The sequence below is a fragment of the Podarcis cretensis genome (genome assembly GCF_951804945.1).
Source record: "Podarcis cretensis genome assembly, chromosome: 2".
Taxonomy (NCBI): Eukaryota; Metazoa; Chordata; class Lepidosauria; order Squamata; family Lacertidae; genus Podarcis; species Podarcis cretensis.
The window spans coordinates 106,143,600-106,162,612 of record NC_137171.1 but is presented as its reverse complement, the minus strand read 5'-3'; the positions used below and the strand labels follow the sequence as shown (position 1 = coordinate 106,162,612).

Below are 19,013 nucleotides of genomic sequence, written 5' to 3'. Positions count from 1 at the left end.
CTCTTCGTCTAGCGGTTTTTTCGTCTTGCGAAGCAAGCCCATTGACGGCTTAGCGGATTAGCGCTATTAGTGGCTTAGCGGCTTTTAGCGGCTTATCGGCTTAGCGGATCAGCTGATAAGCAGCTTAGTGGCTTAGAAAAGGGGGGGAGGGGAAAAATAACCGCAGGAACTCGCAAGACATTTTCGTCTAGCGAAGCAAGCCCATAGGGAAATTCGTTTTGCGAAGCGCCTCCGAAACGGAAAACCCTTTCGTCTAGCGGGTTTTCCGTCTTGTGAGGCATTCGTCTTGCGGGGCACCACTGTATTCCCAGTTAAGTAAGCATAACATTGCAGCCATCTGGTGCAACCCTTCATATGTTTACTTATAAATATCTCTCAGTGCATTCAATGGGGCTCGCCCCTAGATAGGATCGCAATCTGAAATCTAATACCCACAAGTTGGTTGGTTTCTCCCCACTGGCATGGCCTAATTACAAGTTGTGACATAGAAAATGAAGCATGCAAATTCCTCCTGCCTGGGCCCTGTGGAGAGCCCATATATCATATTCCATAAACCTTTTGTTGTGAAAAATGCAGGGGGGAAGGGAACATTCACAAACATTCAAAATGTCGTTTCCACATTGTCCTTTTTGAGGTACCAAGTTGCTTTGAATCTTCATGAGCTGCTGCTCCATCCTTGGTGAGGTTTACGCCATCTTCTTATTCCCTGCTGTGCCACAGACTGAATAGTGGAATTCCAGAAGAAGTTTTGACAGTTTCCTGGGCCTATCGAGAGTGATGAAGTGTCCACATTTCTCCAGCATATGCACTTGGGAGGAAGGGATGGCTTTGGCTAACATTTCTGCCCCGGAAGGATCCATCACCTAAACAACAAAACAATGTGTGCATTGTTTTATTTATTTATTTATTTATTTATTTATTATTTTTTATTTATTTAACATAATTGTTACAAAATATAGGCAAAATATTGCAAATACATACATACATATATATTTCAAATAAGCACATATATATGAAAAAAAGAACAAAAGTGAAAAAAGAAAAAGAAAAGATAAAAGAAGAAGAAAAAATAGAGAGAAAAGAAGAAGAAGAAAAGTTGGAAGAGTTTCTTCCAAATTTATTCTACAAATATCTCAATATGAGAATAATAATAATAAAATTTCATTGATTGACTTCCATCGCTTACACTGCACTTCCTATATACCGTATTTTTCGCCCTATAAGACGCACTTTTCCCCCTCCAAAAATGAAGGGGAAATGTGTGTGCGTCTTATGGGGCAAATGCAGGCTCCTTGGCTTCAGCGATAGCAACGCGAAGCCTCCGAAGCCTGCACTCCGGAGGCTTCGGGTTGCTTCTACTGAAGCCAGGAGAGTCTGCTCTTTGAGGCTGGCGGTGGGGGAAAGCAGCGCTTCCCCCATCGCCAGCCCCAGAGGATGGGGGGCAGTGGGAAGGCGAACGAAGCCTTCCTGCTACTCTCCAACCCGGCTTGGAGGCTGGCGGTGGGGAAAGCAGGCTTTTCCCCAAGGAGGGAGAAGGGACGGACTGGGGGAGTCCATCCCTTCTCCCTCCTGTGGGCTTTTGCGGGAGGTGGGGGAATTACGCCACCTCCCGCAAAAGCAGGAAGAAGGTCTTGGAGTAGTGCACAGGCTGCGTGCAGCCTGTCCGCTGCTCCCAGAGCTGCGGGGGGGAAATCATATTTTTTTCCTTGATTTCCCCCCCTGAAAACTAGGTGCGTCCTATGGGCTGGTGCGTCTTATAGGGCGAAAAATACGGTACATTTTAAGCAAGATTGTATCTGTTATTCCATATTTTCCCCGTATAATCTCACACAAATATGCTAATCAATAATAAATAATAAATTATAATTATTATTACCGAAGCACACTGCAGGAGACCAGTTCAGGACCATTTCATGAACATTTCTCTCAATTTGTTACATCCGTCTAACTCTACCTACAAATACATCTTGCTTTGTCTATTCCTTATGTTTACACTTCCAGAATTTATTGGACACAGTCCGTACATCTTTGCTAATTTATTTGGCATTAAATACCACCTGTATAGCATTTTCATAATTTTTTTCCTTTAAAGTAAAACGGGCTGTAAATTTCATATCCGCTCTCCACAGTTTTCTCCCATGAGGTTGTGTCAATATGATGACCGAAATCTTTAGCCCAGTGTACCCTTGCTGATTTTTTGGGGACGCAGGTGGCGCTGTGGGTAAAAGCCTCAGTGCCTAGGGCTTGCCGATCGAAAGGTTGGCGGTTCGAATCCCTGCGGCGGGGTGCGCTCCCGTCGTTCGGTCCCAGCACCTGCCAACCTAGCAGTTCGAAAGCACCCCCGGGTGCAAGTAGATAAATAGGGACCGCTTACCAGCGGGAAGGTAAACGGCGTTTCCGTGTGCGGCTCTGGCTCTGGCTCTGGCCAGAGCAGCGATGTCACGCTGGCCACGTGACCCGGAAGTGTTTCCGGACAGCGCTGGCCCCCGGCCTCTTGAGTGAGATGGGTGCACCAACCCCAGAGTCTGGCAAGACTGGCCCTTACGGGCAGGGGTACCTTTACCTTTACCTTTACCCTTGCTGATTTAACCAGTTAGCTTACCTTGTCCTCCCTTCCCCAGATGATTTGCGCTGGAGCCCTGATCTTGCTCAGGCTGTCATGCAAGCGGTACCTGGACTCCTTGCTGGACATGTCTAAAAAGCCTTTTCCAAGAAAGAAGCAGAGTCAGGCCTGTTTCTGTGGCCGTTTTACCGTTGCGCATTTCCAGGCTTGTTGCCCTGAAGTTAGGTGTGCGTCTGTTTTGCAGCAGAAGAGAAATCCAGAAGCCCAACAACCATGTTCAAACCATTTTGAATCATCAGAGGGTCACTTTGCATGTCTTCTTAGAAACACAGGACCAGCCCCACACATGAAAAAGTGTGTCCTATCTAAATGCTGTGTGCATTGCCCCCCTGGTCTGTTTATTGTTGGTGGAAAAATGTAGATAAGCACCCTTCTTTAGAGATTGCTACAGACATAAAATGTGATATGTCCTGACACTTTTCTGTGACGAAGCAAAGGAGTGCCTAAAGTCAGCAGCTATGAAGACACTGTGCCCCCTTCTCCCCACAACTGTTGCTGGACTACAGTTCCTATTATCCCTTATCATTGGCCGTGCTCACTGAGGCTGATGGAAGTTGGAGTATTGTTATGTACTGAAGTTCTCACCCTGGGCCAGCAGGGGGATACTGTAGATAGTTATGCAAATAAGGGATCGAAAGTGATGTTCAGTGATTGGATAGTTTTAGAAAATTGTTACAGTTACGTTGTACTGGAGCTATATATAAGCAGGCTGACTAAACCCTTCAGTTCAGTTCAGTTCAGTTCTGGCCTCTGAATAAACAAGAGCTGTTTGAAGAATCGCTGTGTCGTCTGATATGTTCACCCACAACTTCACAAGTATTAATGACATCTGGAGACGTATGGCTTTTTTTGTTTTCGTTTTGTAATATTTGGGTTTATTTACAAATGCGCAAGGTGGGACAGATTTTGGTCTTTCAAATTTCAGCAGAGCCATGTACAAGGTCAAAAATCCCCGCCCCACACCTCTCACCTTCTGTTCTGCTCTGTTCCCCCTAGGCTTGGCACCTGGTGTGGCAGAACCGGTTGCACTGCCCTAAATCTGCCTCTGCGCAAGGCCACATTCACGCTATACATTTAAAGAACTCTTAGGCCACTTTCACAGTCATGGCTTCCCCTTACAGAATCCTGGGAACTGTAATTTGTTAAGGGTGCAGTGGAAGCTGGTCGATTACAGCAAGTGGGGCACTGACATCCACATCAATCTGTGAGGGTGGAAGTTTTTTTTTTTATAAATTGTGTGTGAATAAAGGTGTTATGATAATATTAAAGGTATTCTTTCAATACAGTTGGTTTCAGGCTCCCCAAACTATCAAACAACAACATGCATTTTCCTAATGTTCAGGGATATGCTGAATCTCTTACAGAATATATGTGATTTTACTAAGATGTTTTTAAGTCACAGGAATGGTCTGTGAGAATCAAACATGATCTCATTTTATAATTGCTTATATATTTAGTATGTTTGATGGGTCTGAATGCCGATATGAATGGACATGAATGTCTGAAGTATGAATGAGAACCACATAGTTGGGCTCTGAAGAATCAAGGATAAAGACGTTATTGAATTACAGATATAGAACTGATTAAATTAATTGTGTCATTTGGTCTTTCTTGAACACGCTCTGATAAAGGTAAAAAGGAACCTAACTCTGTTTTTCATGACAAATCTGCCTTCTTCCTTACAACCAGTCCAGAGGGTGGCCCCCGCTATCAGCTTCCTTCACCTTAAGTCTTAGCACTGTCCTTGTAGAACTCAAGCAAGGAGGAGGGAAGGGGCAAAACTAGAATTAGTTGATTGGTTGGCTCTGGCTCCACCTACTGTTGGCCTCCTGACTAACACTCTATTTATCCCAACGGATACCACTCTCTACTGACTTCACAGACCTACAACTTGCAGCGTCCTTAACCAACTACAGTTCCCAGGAGTTTCCCCTGACTGTTAAACGTGGTACAAGAGTGCTTTAACTGCATGGTGCAGATGCAAGCTAAGCTGAGCCTAGATGCAGCCAGACTGCTTCAAGCAGCAAATCTGCTGCCTCAAGACAACAGCTTCCATATTGGCGAACTAACAGGGAGGATAAGAGGAGATATGGTACAAAAAGTGAATAAGGAGTGGGCTATCTTTAAGGAATACAGTGGTACCTCAGGTTAAGTACTTAATTCGTTCCGGAGGTCCGTACTTAACCTGAAACTGTTCTTAACCTGGGGTACCACTTCAGCTAATGGGGCCTCCTGCTGCCGCCGCACCACCGGAGCACAATTTCTGTTCTCATCCTGAAGCAAAGTTCTTAACCCGAGGTAATATTTCTGGGTTAGCGGAGTCTGTAACCTGAAGCGTATGTAACCTGAAGCGTATGTAACCCGAGGTACCACTGTACATCAAAATTTATGTGGAAAAAGTAGAACTTCTGACAGATATCGAGTGAATCCAGAAAATGATTAGGAGAGTAAAGTCAAGACAGAAGAAGAGATTAAAGAAATAATGAAATGCGTTTAAGCTAGTTGGAAAAATAAAGTAGCGTAACAAGAACGGCTAGAAGTCAAGTCACTTGGTGGGTGTCCGTGTGGGGTAGGTGTGTAGGTATGTTGATATGTATAGCATAGGTAGGTAATGTAGGTATGTTTTATGTTATGAAAATAAGGTAGTGTGTTGTGTATGTGCATTGTGTAAATGAAAATATATGTGTTTTATATGTTAATAAAATTTAAATATATTAAAAAAAACCAAAACACAAGACAACAGCTGGGCTCGGCTGCATATCTTTGTTCCATCTAGCATATTGATAGGAAACCAGGACCAGCCTCTGTGAAAATCCCCAGGCAGAGCGTAGGCAATGCTATTGAACTTACATTTTAAGAAGAAAGACTTGTGTGGCCTTCTGTCTTCCAGATATCCCTTTAGGAGCTAAGGGGACGAAGAAAAAAAAAAAGAAAAGTAAGACAGCCTGGAAAGGTTGGCAACCCCTGTAGACAACAGTGAGCTATATGCACCAATGGTCTGGCCAAAATAAGGCAGCTTCCGCGTGTTCCAAGCCAAACCTCAACACATGCAACTTTTAAGTCTGACTGTACTTGCCCCCTTTTCCTGCCATTTCACTGTTTATATTGACCTATCCTCTGAAAATCATCATGCAGATTGATGGCACTATATAATGAATGGATGGATGAAGTTTCCAGTGCAGTTCCTTCGGAGAAAGGGATGTGGGAGCTCTCTCCTAATTAGAAGCAAAGAAATGTAGTCTTGTGAGGGATCCCAAGGGTGGCCTAGAGTGGCTGGGGCCGCCCAGCTAGATGGGTGAGGTAGAATGAAGAAGAAGAAGAAGAAGAAGAAGAAGAAGAAGAAGAAGAAGAAGAAGTCCAACTCTCTGCAATACACCAATCACAGCTAAAAATCATAGATTCATAGAATTGTGGAGTTGGAAGAGACCCTGAGGATCATCTAGCAGTCAGGGACCGCGCTGAGGAGGGCTGCACTGAGGAAGAATGGTGGGAGCCTCCCCCTCCCCTGATCCTGAATTTTCCCAGGAGCAGGAGGACAGTATAGATTTGGAACCGTGGTTTGCAGAAGGGCATAGTTCAGAAGGCAGAAGCTGGGAAATACTGAATGGGGAACAGCTAGCAGAAGAAACACTAGAAGAGAGAGAGTTAACAGATTTACAGTCTCTGGATAGTATCCACCCCCCTTCCCCAAAGACACAGAGAGCTCAGAAAGTGTCAGAACAGAAAGCGCAGAGACTACAGACTCAGATTACAAAATGTGGGAGTGACGTGGATTAATATGGACGGAGAGGGGGAGTGACCTTTACTGGGAGCACTGCCATTCTGGTTAGATGCTTTCTTTTGCCCTTCTCTGTGTTTATTAAAGAAACTAACTGGTAAGAATTCCTTTCATTTGATCTGCTCATTTATGGCCACAGGGGTGGGGGGAGCCGATTCCCTGAACCCTGACACTAGCCCAACCCCCTGCAATTCAGTAATATGCAGCTGTCCCATATGGGGATCGAATCTGCAACCTTGGTGTTAACAACACCACGCTCTAACCAACTGAGCTTAAGAATCCCTGACAAATGAAAAGTTGCAAGTTCACCAAACACAGTCTATTTACCCAGCCTTCTGTTTCAGATTTCATCTCGTGCCTCTCCTGCCTGTACCACCAAATGCTGCAGAAGACAGGCAGGCAGGCAGGTAGACAAGCTTGCCAAGGTCTGGGACATTGCTACAAACTATTAGGCCAGAGCCCTACAATTTTTCAGGGCACTACCTCTTCACCTGCATGTTTGTACTGCTGGGATGGTATAAGCCAAGTCTGAGCAAACTTTCTCCCTGTTTTACGGTCAAAGGAACCAGAGGGTTGCTGTGTGAGTTGGTAGATTTCCGCAGCTCCTTCAAACGTTTGATGAACTCATTATCTGCTGCATACCGTAGGCCTAAAGAGTTGGGAGAAAATGTGCGGCTTAGAATTGTAGTTACTGGTCAACCAGTTGCTATAAATGGGAGATCTTGTACCACAGAACAGTGCTGAAAGTCCGCAATAGCCTTTGCCGACCTGGCCCCATCTAGATGTTGTTGGACCACAACTCCCATCAGCCCCAGGCAGTAAGAACATGCTGGCAAGGCCTGATGGGAGTTGTACTGCAGCAAATATCTGCAAGGCCAAGTTGGTAACGGCTGGAATAGAAGTTGGGACTGGAGTGAGATAATGGAACAAGGAATATCGCGGGTGGCTACCTCAATAGTCCTAGCACAGTTGCCAAACGTGGTACGCTATTGATATTAACGTATGTGTTAGGATAATAATTTCAAATTTATATAAGACTATATGGGTTAGGTTCCTCCCTGTATATTGTATATATTTGTATACAGTGGTACCTCGGTTTTCGAAAGCACCTCAGAAATCAGACGGCTTCCATTGAGTGTTTCTCAATTTTCTCAGTTAAATTTGCAGACCTCCCTTTGTGCCTCAGTTTTTGAACGTTTCAGAAGTCGAACAGTCTTCCAGAGTGGATGACGTTAGAAAACCGAGGTACCACTGTGTCTGTCTGTGAAGAGAAACTACTCTCTGAGCAGCACTGAGAACGATACACTGTACAGTGGAACCTTGGGTTGCAAATGTGATCTGTGCGGGAGGTACGTTCTCAACCTGCAGTGCTGCGTCTGCGCACGTGTGTGACGCGATTTGGCGCTTCTGCGCATGTGCAAAAGGTGATGGCTGAAACCCAGAAGTAATCCGTTCTGGTACTTCCGGGTTTTGGCGCATCCATAACCTGAAAACGCATAACCTGAAGCGTCTGTAACCCGAGGTACCACTGTACCTTTTGAACACATTCAAAGCACATTTTTCCACCTCAGATAATTCTGGGCATGGTAGTTTGTTATGTGTTGCTGGCAACAGGAACTCTGTGAGGGATAAACTGCAGTGCCCAAGATTCTTTGAGGGGAAGAATGTGCTTTAATAGTATAGGGCTAGTTTCCATATACACTCACACAATCCTCTCTATCCTTCAGTCAGACAAGCAAGAGTGTTAGGGTTATCATCAGTGTTCAAGGACAAATTGCAGCCAGGAATCTGGGATGCAAAGCAAGGCCGGTGAGAGGGTGTGAGCAGGGGAGAGTTTGGAGGATGAAATAGAGAGGCCTAGGGGTTGTGGGTAGTGATGTATGGAAGTGAGAACTGGACCATAAAGAAGGCTGATTGCCGAAGAATTGATGATTCTGAATTATGGTGCCGGAGGAGACTCTTGAGAGTCCCATGGACTGCAGGAAGATCAAACACATCCATTCTTAAGGAAATTAGCCCTGAGTGCTCACTGGAAGGACAGATCGTGAAGCTGAGGCTCTAATACTTTGGCCACCTCATGAGAAGAGAAGACTCCCTGGAAAAGACCCTGGTGTTGGGAAAGATTGAGGGCACAAAGAGAAGGAGATGGCTGGACAGTGTTCTCAAAGCTACCAGCATGAGTTTGACCAAACTGCGGGAGGCAGTGGAAGACAGGAGTGCCTGGTGTGCTCTGGGCCATGGGGTCAAGAAGAGTCGGACACGACTAAACAACAACAAAGGGGTTGTGGGAGGTGGGGTTGCATCTGGTCCCCAGGTCTGACATTCCTCACCCCTGCCTCAGACACTCACCAGGTGGGCAAAGGAGAGACAAGCGAGAGACATCAGATGGATACTGAGCCGCATAAATACCAGCAATTGTTCCACCCATGGACATGCCAACCAGGTGGAAAGGCTTTTGGTTCAGGCCAATGCACTCAACAAACTGAAAGAAGAAACATGAGGTTAAGCTGGATGTTAAAGGTGTCCATACTTGTTTAGCCACTTCCGCCCTTCAGCAGAGGTGGGGTTGCGGGCTTCACGGCCCTACCACACGCGCGGTGGCTGGAGCCCAGCTCCCACGCGATTGGGGGGATTCCCGGCCGCGTCACCACCTGGCCATCCAATCGGCTGGCTCTGGGGGCATGGCCTGCCCTATTTAAGGCAGAATGTGGCCGGGGATCTCCCTCTTTGCCGCTCCACAGCTGTTTGGCTTTCCCACCCTCCCGCCCTTTAAGGTTTTGTCTTTGACCATGCTATGGACCTTGGTTGGTCACTGTTGAGGGGCCTGGTAGGAATTTTTCCACTTGGCAAATTGGCACCAGCCACTTGGTTTTCACCTACCTTGTAGAAAATCATCACAACTTTCTGGGTATTGGTGGTTAGGCATTGGTATAGTTCTGTAGATGGAAGAGGGGAGGTAGCGCCATCACCTGCCCCACATATGGAAGTGTAGTCCGATAAAGGATTCCGGGGGCCGTGGCCCTGTCCGAAGCCTATGGAGGTGAGGGCCTAAGGCACGACCCCGGGGGAGTTCCTAGTTGATGTGCATCAGCAGGTCTCCCCCTACTGGTGGTTAACCCTTCCTGGACTTCAAGCAGACGGGCTGAAGCTGGATATAGTCGGTTAGGACCAATACCTAAGCCAATACCACTCATCATCTGTAACCAAAAAAGCTGTGGCCTTTTTTAGCCCATTAACCTTCATAATTGTGTCATGCGTCATTATTTCCACCTTGGGGGGGGGGCGGGAACTTGCCATGCAAAGGGAATTTCCCAAGCAAGTCCCTAGCTGCTGCCAATCATTCCTACTTTGGAGTCTCTTTAAAATAATAATCAGCAGAGGCTGTGGAGCAGGAAGGTTTTCAAGGAAAGCTTCCGCAGGAATGGGAAACTGCAATGCACCCTGCTGGCGAGCAATTGCAAAACCAGCTCCTTGGCTCCAGCTTAAGCAATCGGAGCCAAGGCAATCTGCATACTTCATTGATCAGCGACGGTGACGCCCTTACCAGTCCAGAACCACTTGCTTGCCAGCCTTACCTGGTGTATCATTTTCGCTTGGTTAACTGCTGTGTAACTTTCTGCCAGCAGGCGAGTGGTTTCTCCGTGGCCTGGCATGTCAAGGCAGACCACGTGAAGGTCCTTTGGAAAGTGCTGGGGAAAGATGGCATTGGAAATGAGACCGAGAATGCAAAGCAACCATAACTGAGCTGGTCATTATTGAAGGGGTGGAGTGGTTGGTGTGCCCAAATAAAAACCATTACACCCTTCTTTAGCCTATGGTATAAAGTAACTATAAAGTAACATATACAGTGAGAAAATGTTTGAGTGTATTATGGAGTGGGTAGATAGGATTAAGTTAAAAAGGCAGAGCTGCAATGCCCGAGATGCAAGATGATGCAGACAATAAGATTTACCACTTGGTCATCCACTCCCTCTTTATGATATGGTCCCGTCCCCGTCCCCCCCAGAGCATGAGGTGGTTTGGCAGCTGAACGCCAGACTTTAAATCATGCCTCTCCCAACCCAGAAGCAGCCAATGTGATGCCTTCAGGTTGTTACTGGATTACAACTCCCATCACAGGAACATTAGAAGGGAACATCTAATCCAGCATGCTGTTCTCACAGTGGCCAACCACATGGCTTATGGGACCATCCCTGACTATTGGCCATGGGGTGTGCAGGAGTTGTAGCGCAACAGCAGCTGGGGGGACACCAGCTTGTCTTCCTTTGCTAGACCAACAAGCCTGGCCTCACAGCTGTACAATTTCGAACCAGGTAGGGATGCAGGTGGCGCTGTGGGTTAAACCACAGAGCCTAGGACTTGCCAATCAGAAGGTCGGCAGTTCGAATCCCTGCAACGGGGTGAGCTCCCATTGTTCGGTCCCTGCTCCTGCCAACCTAGCAGTTCGAAAGCACGTCAAAGTGCAAGTAGATAAATAGGTACCGCTCCGGCGGGAAGGTAAACGGCATTTCCGTGCACTGCTATGGTTCGCCAGAAGCAGCTTAGTCATGCAGGCCACATGACCCGGAAGCTGTACGCCGGCTCCCTCGGCCAATAAAGCGAGATGAGCTCCGCAACCACAGAGTCAGTCACGACAGAACCTAATGGTCAGGGGTCCCTTTACCTTTACCTATGGCATCTTAACACATTGAATCAGAGGTAGGGAAACTATGGCTCCTCCAGATGTTGCTGGAGTAACGTTCCTCTCACCCGTTCCATTGGCCATTGCGGCTGGTGCTGATGGGAGTTGGAGTCCAACAGCATCTGGCCACATGATGCCCCCAAGCCCTGCACTACAGAAAGATGAGGATGCTGTGTGGCCTTAGGGCAGCTGCTCACACTTTACGTCTCACTGGGGAAACTCTTGCCTTTTTGACAATGGCTTGGGGAGAAAAATGCCCCAAGTCAAATGCTGAAGGTGTAAAAGTTGGGTACGTTTGGTCATTTCCAACAGTCTCAGGGAAGGCACAAAAGAGACATCAAAGATGCCCTATTGGAAAAATGGAAACCTACTTTGATGGTGTCTAGCCACATATCTTTGTTGAATGAGAAGCCATGAAGCATCAGCACTGATGGCTGGGAGCCTGGTTTCCCTCGGCAGAAGTAACAGAACCTGTAGCCCTCATGTTCAACGAATTTCACCTTCACGCCCCTCTTCAGACGCTTGCACCTAAAAGCACAGAGAGAAGCAAGATGAAGAGACTGGTGGTTCTTCAGAGGAAGCACTTCCAGTTAAAGCGAGGAGCGGAAGGAGCCGCCTAACTCTACCATGAGGAGAAATTAGTTTTGGTTTGCATTAAAATGCCAACCGGCCTAACTGTACCAATATGGAATTGAGTTGGAAGGTCATCTGGTCCAAAGCAGATGAAGGAATCACACTTAAAGAATCCCTTCTTAGCTCATAGGTTTACTGCTCTGGCCAAAGATGATGGCAAATTTGTAATAAGCCATAGTTGTTGGCATCTGTCTGTCTCAAGAGACAATGGAGTGTGCCTCTGGGGGTGAAGTCCAACCACTACGTTAGCAGCACCAAAGGGACACCCCTGAGACAACAGACCTGGGCAGAGTGTGTGGATGTCCTTGGCTGCCCAGACAACAAGACCCTCCTCTCAGCCTCGCTGATGTGTTCCAAAGGAAAGCAGAGCAATATGTTTGGCTGCAAGAGTTGCTGGAAGGAGGCATGCAAAGCACCATCCAACCATCTTAGGGACTCCACACTTGTGTAGGGCTTACTCCTTAGCCTTTTCTTCTCCGAAATACACTCCCCAAGGCAAGGGGTAGGGGTAGGATTCAGAGCCAAGGATGAGGGACTCCTGTGTGATCTCTCATCCAGTTTTTATGTAAGACCATGCATGCGGATGTTTGCCTCTCTTTGACCAAGACATTACAAGTCACCCCATATATCTCCCTAGGTAAACACTTACCTGATCATGATCCTGAACAATAGTAAAGTCCAGTGGGAATACCGCCTGTTAAAGATGGTTGAAAAGATACCCACAAAGAAGAATGCAATCAGCATCAGCATCTTGGCCAGAGTGAAATTCATGGCAACTAGTTAAGGTTCTCTTTATTTGCCTGCGTAGTAAACATTTAGACAACAACAGGAAAGATTAAAGGGGTACAGGTAATAAAAATTACAGCTCAAAATGTTGTTGTTGTTGTATTTATACCCTACCCATCTGGCTGGGTTTCCCACTCTGGGCGGCTTACAGCACATAAAAAATTGTAAAACATTAGACATTAAAAATTTCCCGATACAGGGCTGCCTTCAGATGCCTTCAAACCAAGGTTGAAACACATCTTAAGAAGACGGCAGGTAAACAACTCAGTTTCCTTGCCCGTGAAGTCCTAACTACGAATAGTGAATTGACTGAGTATCAAAATTTACGCAGCCAAAACATAAGAATAACATCATCCATGCACAAGAGGGGGGTAATTCCAGGCTTTGGAAAACACCAAGGCTTGCAGGGTGTGGGTGGGTGTGAAGAGAGAGAGAGAAAGAAGGACAGAAAGAAAATAAGCCCAAGGGGTGAGGACCCCAATGAGGGCTGAGCATGTTCCATGGCCAGAAACCACTAAGTATCTGTTGGAGTAAAATAACAGGAAGCTGGGGAAATGGAAAAGGACACAGCTACCTAGCCAAAAAGCTGCATAGGACCAGCTCACCACAGTCCAACATTCTGTGGCAAGCCCCACTTGTACTATCAAAGGGTTGTATCATCATTCTGTTGACAGAAGCCAGTTCAGTTCAGCAGAAGCACCTGTCAGCTAAATGGGATGGGTGGCTATTTTTTATTATTTGCCCTCCCCTCTGCAGCCTCTGGTGCCACCTCTCATGTTGTTCCAAAGAAGAAGAAGAAGCGTTTGGATTTGATATCCCACTTTATCACTACCCGAAGGAGTCTCAAAGCGGGTAACATTCTCCTTTCCCTTCCTCCCCCATAACAAACACTCTGTGAGGTGAGTGAGGCTGAGAGACTTCAGAGAAGTGTGACTGGCCCAAGGTCACCCAGCAGCTGCAGGTGGAGGAGCGGAGACGCGAACCCGGTTCCCCAGATTATGAGTCTACCGCTCTTAACCATTACACCACACCGGCTCTCCACCAAGCCTCTAATGAAGAGTGGGCAATGGAGTCTGCAGGTTGTGTGTTTGTGTGCAGAAGTTGCCCTCTGTTCCTGATCCACTGATGCAAACATCTGCTTCATCGGAGCAACACAACTGGACACAACCCCAAGTCTGAGTGTTTTAATAAAAGCAAACTCGCTATGAACTCAAAGGGTTCTATTTGGCCGTTGGCATAAACAAAGGCCTGTTCGAAACTTTAAACTTAAACCTCATTTGGAATTCTGTGCATAAAGTTCACAACCAAACTCGCCACCTGGCACCACTTCTCTGAAATCTTTCCATTCAACTCTCTGTGTGCTTCAACTCTGATTGTGTGGGATGAATGGTTCTGTGCAATCACATTGAGATTGAGCCACATTGAGAAATAGGCAGCCAGAAGCTTCTGAAGGAACGGTATATGCATTCCAGTCACTGCCACTACGCCAACAGTTTATGCTACCCAGTAAAGATCTATTTCACGCCAAACTTAATGGTTTTTAGCCCAAGCATCTTGTGTAAATCTCAAGGATATTTCCCAGCACTAGCAGAATTCCAGCAACATAAATATAAATGGACAACAAACCTTCCTCTTGTACGCCGTACTGAGCTCAGCAAAGTGTCCAAGGATGAGTTGTTCTACACAATGTACTACAATCAATGTTGTGTTATGATACAGGATTTACATCATCTCAGCAGGTTGATCCACCTGCCTCTTCCCACTGACATAGCCAACGTGCTTAGAGAGGCTGACAAATACATAAATGGCAATCTCACTCCTATTTCTAACATATGCTGAAACTTACCTGGGGTGGGAAGTTGTGAGCTGTTCTCCAACCTCACTTTTTCACTGCTGTCACGGCTGTGGGCATCTGCGTCTTGTAGCAGGAAGGAGGAGCTTGCAAAGTTATAAACAATTTCTTCCCTAGGTCGGTGGAGGTGTTAAGATAATAATTTCTTCCGCCGACACCCTGCCAACGCCCTTTGATGCTACTGAATATTCCAGAGCCTGGTTCATATTGATGTCCGTCTCACTGTAAGACTGAAGCACCAGGAGTTTTGTCACCAAATGATTAGTGTCCCTGACTGATACATTCCTGAAACCAGCTTTGTTCCTGTCTTGGTTGACTCCAGATGGATGGTCCCAGGGTCTGGTCTGAAGGCACATGAGGTAGCCACCTTGCTGAAGCTAAACAGGTTCAAATCTGGTCGGGGTTTGGGTGGGCGACCCTATGGAAGCCACATGTACTTTGGGTATCATGAAGGAAGAAGAAAAGAAGGATATAAATGGAAAAAGAAAGACCTCATCTCACTTCACAGAGAAAACCAAGGTGACTGTTTTCTGGAACCAACTACCACTCATGTGAATGATAACTGCCCACCCTCCTGCCCCACACAATCAAGGGGTACTATGGGAAAAGCTATTAGTCCATCTTTCCCTTGGTCAAAATGTTTCCGTTACAGCAGATATGAGGAACCAGATATTGCTGGACTATAGCTCCCAACAACTTGGATAACTGGTCATGCTGGCTGGGGCTGAAAGGGATTGGAGGCTGCACATCCCCCCATCCTGGGTTAGAGGAAGCATCCCCCCATCCTGGGTTAGAGAATGCCATCAGCATCAATTTCCTGTGGGATGTGTTCCAAGAGCGTGCGCATATTTGTATCGTTTAGTCGTGTCCGACTCTTTGTGACCCCATGGACCAGAGCACGCCAGGCACTCCTGTCTTCCATACATAATTTTATTTGTATGTCTGCCTTTCCACAGTTCAAATCATGGTCGAGGCAGCTTACAGCATGAAGAAAAATACAGAACTACAGCATAACAAAAATAGTCAAAAACAATAAATAAAACAATACAAAATACCAAACCATACTGAACCATTTCCACATACATCAAAATCGAAAATAAAGATACAAAAACCCACCAGCAACAACCCCCTGCCAACAACCCCCTCCAGCCACAGAGTCTGTTCAGCAGCCTCAGCTTTCGTAACTGGAGCCAGTCAAGGCCTCACCCTCCCAGGCCAGGAGGAAAAGGCCTGCAAGGCAGGGAACAGGTCTTCCGGGACTCAAAGCCAAGATCTGCTGCTTTTGTAACCATTGACAAAGAAAAACAATGGATTACTTGTATGTCACTGGTAATTTCTCTCCACCCTTTTCTCATATGGTTGGAGCATATTTTTTTCCTTTCCCCTTTAAACAGAAAAATGTTTTTTTTCAAAGACGAATGTTGTGTGTTCTCATTCCTCCGGATTTGTGTAAATTCGCTAGTTGGCCAATTCAGGATCTCACGTGGTGGATTTGGAGGGAGGGCGAAGGATATGATGTCACCCCTCAAAAAACACTACCTCGGGTTAAGAACTTAATTCGTTCTGGAGGTCCGTTCCTAACCTGAAACTGTTCTTAATCTGAAGCACCACTTTAGCTAATGGGGCCTCCCGCTGCCGCCACACGATTTCTGTTCTCATCCTGAAGCAAAGTTCTTAACCCGAGGTACTATTTCTGGGTCAGTGGAGTCTGTAACCCTGAAGCGTATGTAACCCAAGGTACCACTGCACTACTCCTCCTCCTACTCCTGAGGCCCTAATTCCACTAATCCTTCCAGGATACTTTAAAGTAGGGGAGTAAACCACAAGCCTGGGGAGTTGTCAGGAACTGGTGTCAAGCGTAGGTCATCAATCAAAGAATATACGGTGTCAGTGAAGTTAACACTTTATTCAAAGAAACTAAAACAGTGCAGCCCTAGTGATCCCAACAACTTTTCCTAGCAGGTCTTGTCCCAATGAGGCAGTTGCGAGAACTTAAGGTCCCCATCTTCCCACCGCTTGCTAAGGCTCCTCTTCTCCAGGGTCTTTCTTAAGCCGTTAAAAACCCCCTCTGTTCTGCCCTCTTCATTTCTCTGTATGCCCTAGGAGGGAGACAAGGTGGAGAGGAGCTGGTTGCAGCAGGAGGGGGAGACTCCCTGGCTTCTTCAGCAGCCTACCTCTCTGCCTCCTGGCCCCGCACCCCTCCAGCCTCTGCTTCTGCCTCAGAGTTTGAACTGCTGTCTACCACAGACTCTTCCTGCTCACCAAACCCAGTGACCTCATCCGCTTCTGACACTTCTCTCAGTCTGCTCCCTCTGACCACTCACTGTTGCCCCACCACCAGTCCTCTGGTTCTGAGACTTCTTCCCTTGGGGGTTCCCCAGCTGGTGTCTCCCTCCACCCCTCTACATCCAGCCAGTCCATGACAGGAGATTAATGCAGCCCTCCAAGTTTCCCAGTCCAGCCCTCCGTACTCTCTCCAAGTCAATCCCCATCACTAGGTCACAGCCCTGCTGCATGCCCTCATTGGATTCTATGCCCTTGATCCGGGAATACAGAAAAACCTGCTTTTGCTTGACCAGGACATAAATTATTGTACAAAGGGAAAAGTCACATCTGTTGCTCCACTCACTCATTGCACCTGAAGTGAGCAAGTGAGGTCCTTGGGCTGAAAAAAAATGCTCCTTTCCCCTTGCTTTAAACCTTGAGCCTAGTATCATCTTTCCCTTTCTCTTCATAGGACTAAAAAGCTCCTTTTCTTTTCTTTTTGTGGAAAAAAAAATCTTTATTGAAATTCATTAATGTCATTACAGATTTAACTTCACGCATACACATACATACAAAGAAAATATATATTCTTAAATTAATTTACCATAAGGTGTTAATTTAAACTTCTAGTTCCGCTTAGATTTCAACTAAGCTAAGATCAAATTAATATTACATAAAATAAAGTAACCGATAAAAAAATAAAGTGAAATAAAATAAATGTAGACTTCCCATCCTTTCCCAATATTGTTGACCTTTATGATTTTGAATGTACTTATAATTATTACCTTACATTTAATATACTTTCTAATACTTTCGTACAACATCTTGTACCGATTTTTATTTATTTCTTAATATTTTACGTACACAAGGGTCATTCAAACACTACCATAGATAATATGTCGCTGTTGTTTTTTGTATCTCTTAAACATTTCCCATTTTTGAGAAAAGGATTGTTTTGTGTTACCTCTTAACCTATGTGTTAATTGAGCCATTTCCACATAGTCTAATAATTTATTTTGCCATTCCGTTAGTGTTGGTATCTTTCCCCCCTTCCAATTAGATGCTATTAATAGACGGGCGGCCGCTGTTGCATATAAAAAGATTTCTCTTATATTTTTCGGGATATCTCTGCCTAAAATTCCCAACAGAAAAGCTTCTGGTTTCTTTAAGAATGTTAATTTAAACATTTCAGTTTCCTTTTTCTCAATGGATTACTCAGCAGTGGATAAGGCCTAGAAGCACTTTCATAACTGTTTAAAAATTTCTTTTCTTTTTTTCAAATATTTTTTATTAACAGGCCAATCAAATCACATTAATTCCAAATCACATTAATTCCAAATTACACAGCCAAATTTTAAAATTTTTGTTGGGGGTACCCATGTTTCGAGCTCAGAAAGGGATCCAATCATCTCTCTTGCTGCTGCTTTAATGCACACAATTCTGTCAAAATAGTATTCACAGTTCTGTTCAATCTTCTCTTTGTTATTTTCCTCATCTTCTTGTTGTTATCATATATTCCTTTCTTTGTGATCTCTGGTAGTCTCCACAAGCGGGTTGAAAACAAACGTTGTTATATCCTGTGTGGATTTTACACTCCTCCAAGAGCCATATCAAAATAGACAGATGCCATTTCCGCACCTCCGTACAAAACATTCCCAAAGTCTGTCCGTTAATTTCCACAGGCCTGCCAGTCTCTCCTCAATTTTCTCAGGGGGCCCTGCCAGGTCAAACTCACAGTCCGATATAATAACAAGCCATGGTCCTCCTCCCCCTTGATATCCTGTGGCCAGGCCTGCCGTAGCAAATCTCTCTTTTTATAACTGCGTCACAAAGAACTTTCATTCCTTTCCCGATGTTCCCACAAGCCATATCTTTGATTAGTAATTTATTTCCACACAGTTCTTAATCATCCTGCTTGTAATCAGTAATTGCAATTCTTTCTTGGGGGGGGGGGAGGATTGTTAGGTACTCACATAAGATAAAAAAAAAAGTCCCCCTCCCCTTTTCAGTCCCCTTCCGACATACCAATCCTTTGATGAATCTTCTTCTTGATTTATTGTTAAATCCAGCCCGTCGCTCCACTTCACATAGATCACTTTAATTAGCAGTCTTATCTCCCGATCTTCACTTGAAATATGTGCATTTGCTTCTCTCTAATTGTTTATTTTGAACTCCTGCAACCAGGATGCACGATCAGAGACAGCTTCAGAGAGAGCTGTCTCCCACGAGGGCTGTGTGCCTAGTGCCCTCACCCCCTTCTTTCGAATCTGGGGGTGATTTATGGCAACTCCAGGCAAGGCAGTTTTCTCCATTCCCTTGGGGTAGCAAGGGAGGCTGCATACTCCCATATCAGCCTCTTAATTACCTCGTGTGAGCCGGAGAGATGGTATTGTCG

The 19,013-nt window shown here is 45.7% G+C and overlaps 1 protein-coding gene across 1 annotated transcript in view; it reads right to left on the bottom strand.

Moving 5' to 3' along the window:
- Window positions 1-14,489, bottom strand: part of LOC307210923 (uncharacterized protein) — a 33,465-nt gene extending 18,976 nt beyond the window's left edge. Inside the window, exons 1-9 of the mRNA XM_079967128.1 lie at window positions 14,348-14,489; window positions 12,365-12,515; window positions 11,454-11,610; window positions 9,977-10,090; window positions 8,751-8,883; window positions 6,893-7,050; window positions 5,474-5,528; window positions 2,603-2,703; window positions 691-863 (exon numbers count right to left, since the gene is read on the bottom strand). Of these exons, the coding sequence (XP_079823254.1) occupies window positions 691-863; window positions 2,603-2,703; window positions 5,474-5,528; window positions 6,893-7,050; window positions 8,751-8,883; window positions 9,977-10,090; window positions 11,454-11,610; window positions 12,365-12,486 (1,013 nt within the window). The 5' untranslated portion in view covers window positions 12,487-12,515; window positions 14,348-14,489. The remainder of the gene's footprint in view (window positions 1-690; window positions 864-2,602; window positions 2,704-5,473; window positions 5,529-6,892; window positions 7,051-8,750; window positions 8,884-9,976; window positions 10,091-11,453; window positions 11,611-12,364; window positions 12,516-14,347) is intronic.
- Between the last annotated feature and the right edge of the window lie 4,524 nt (window positions 14,490-19,013).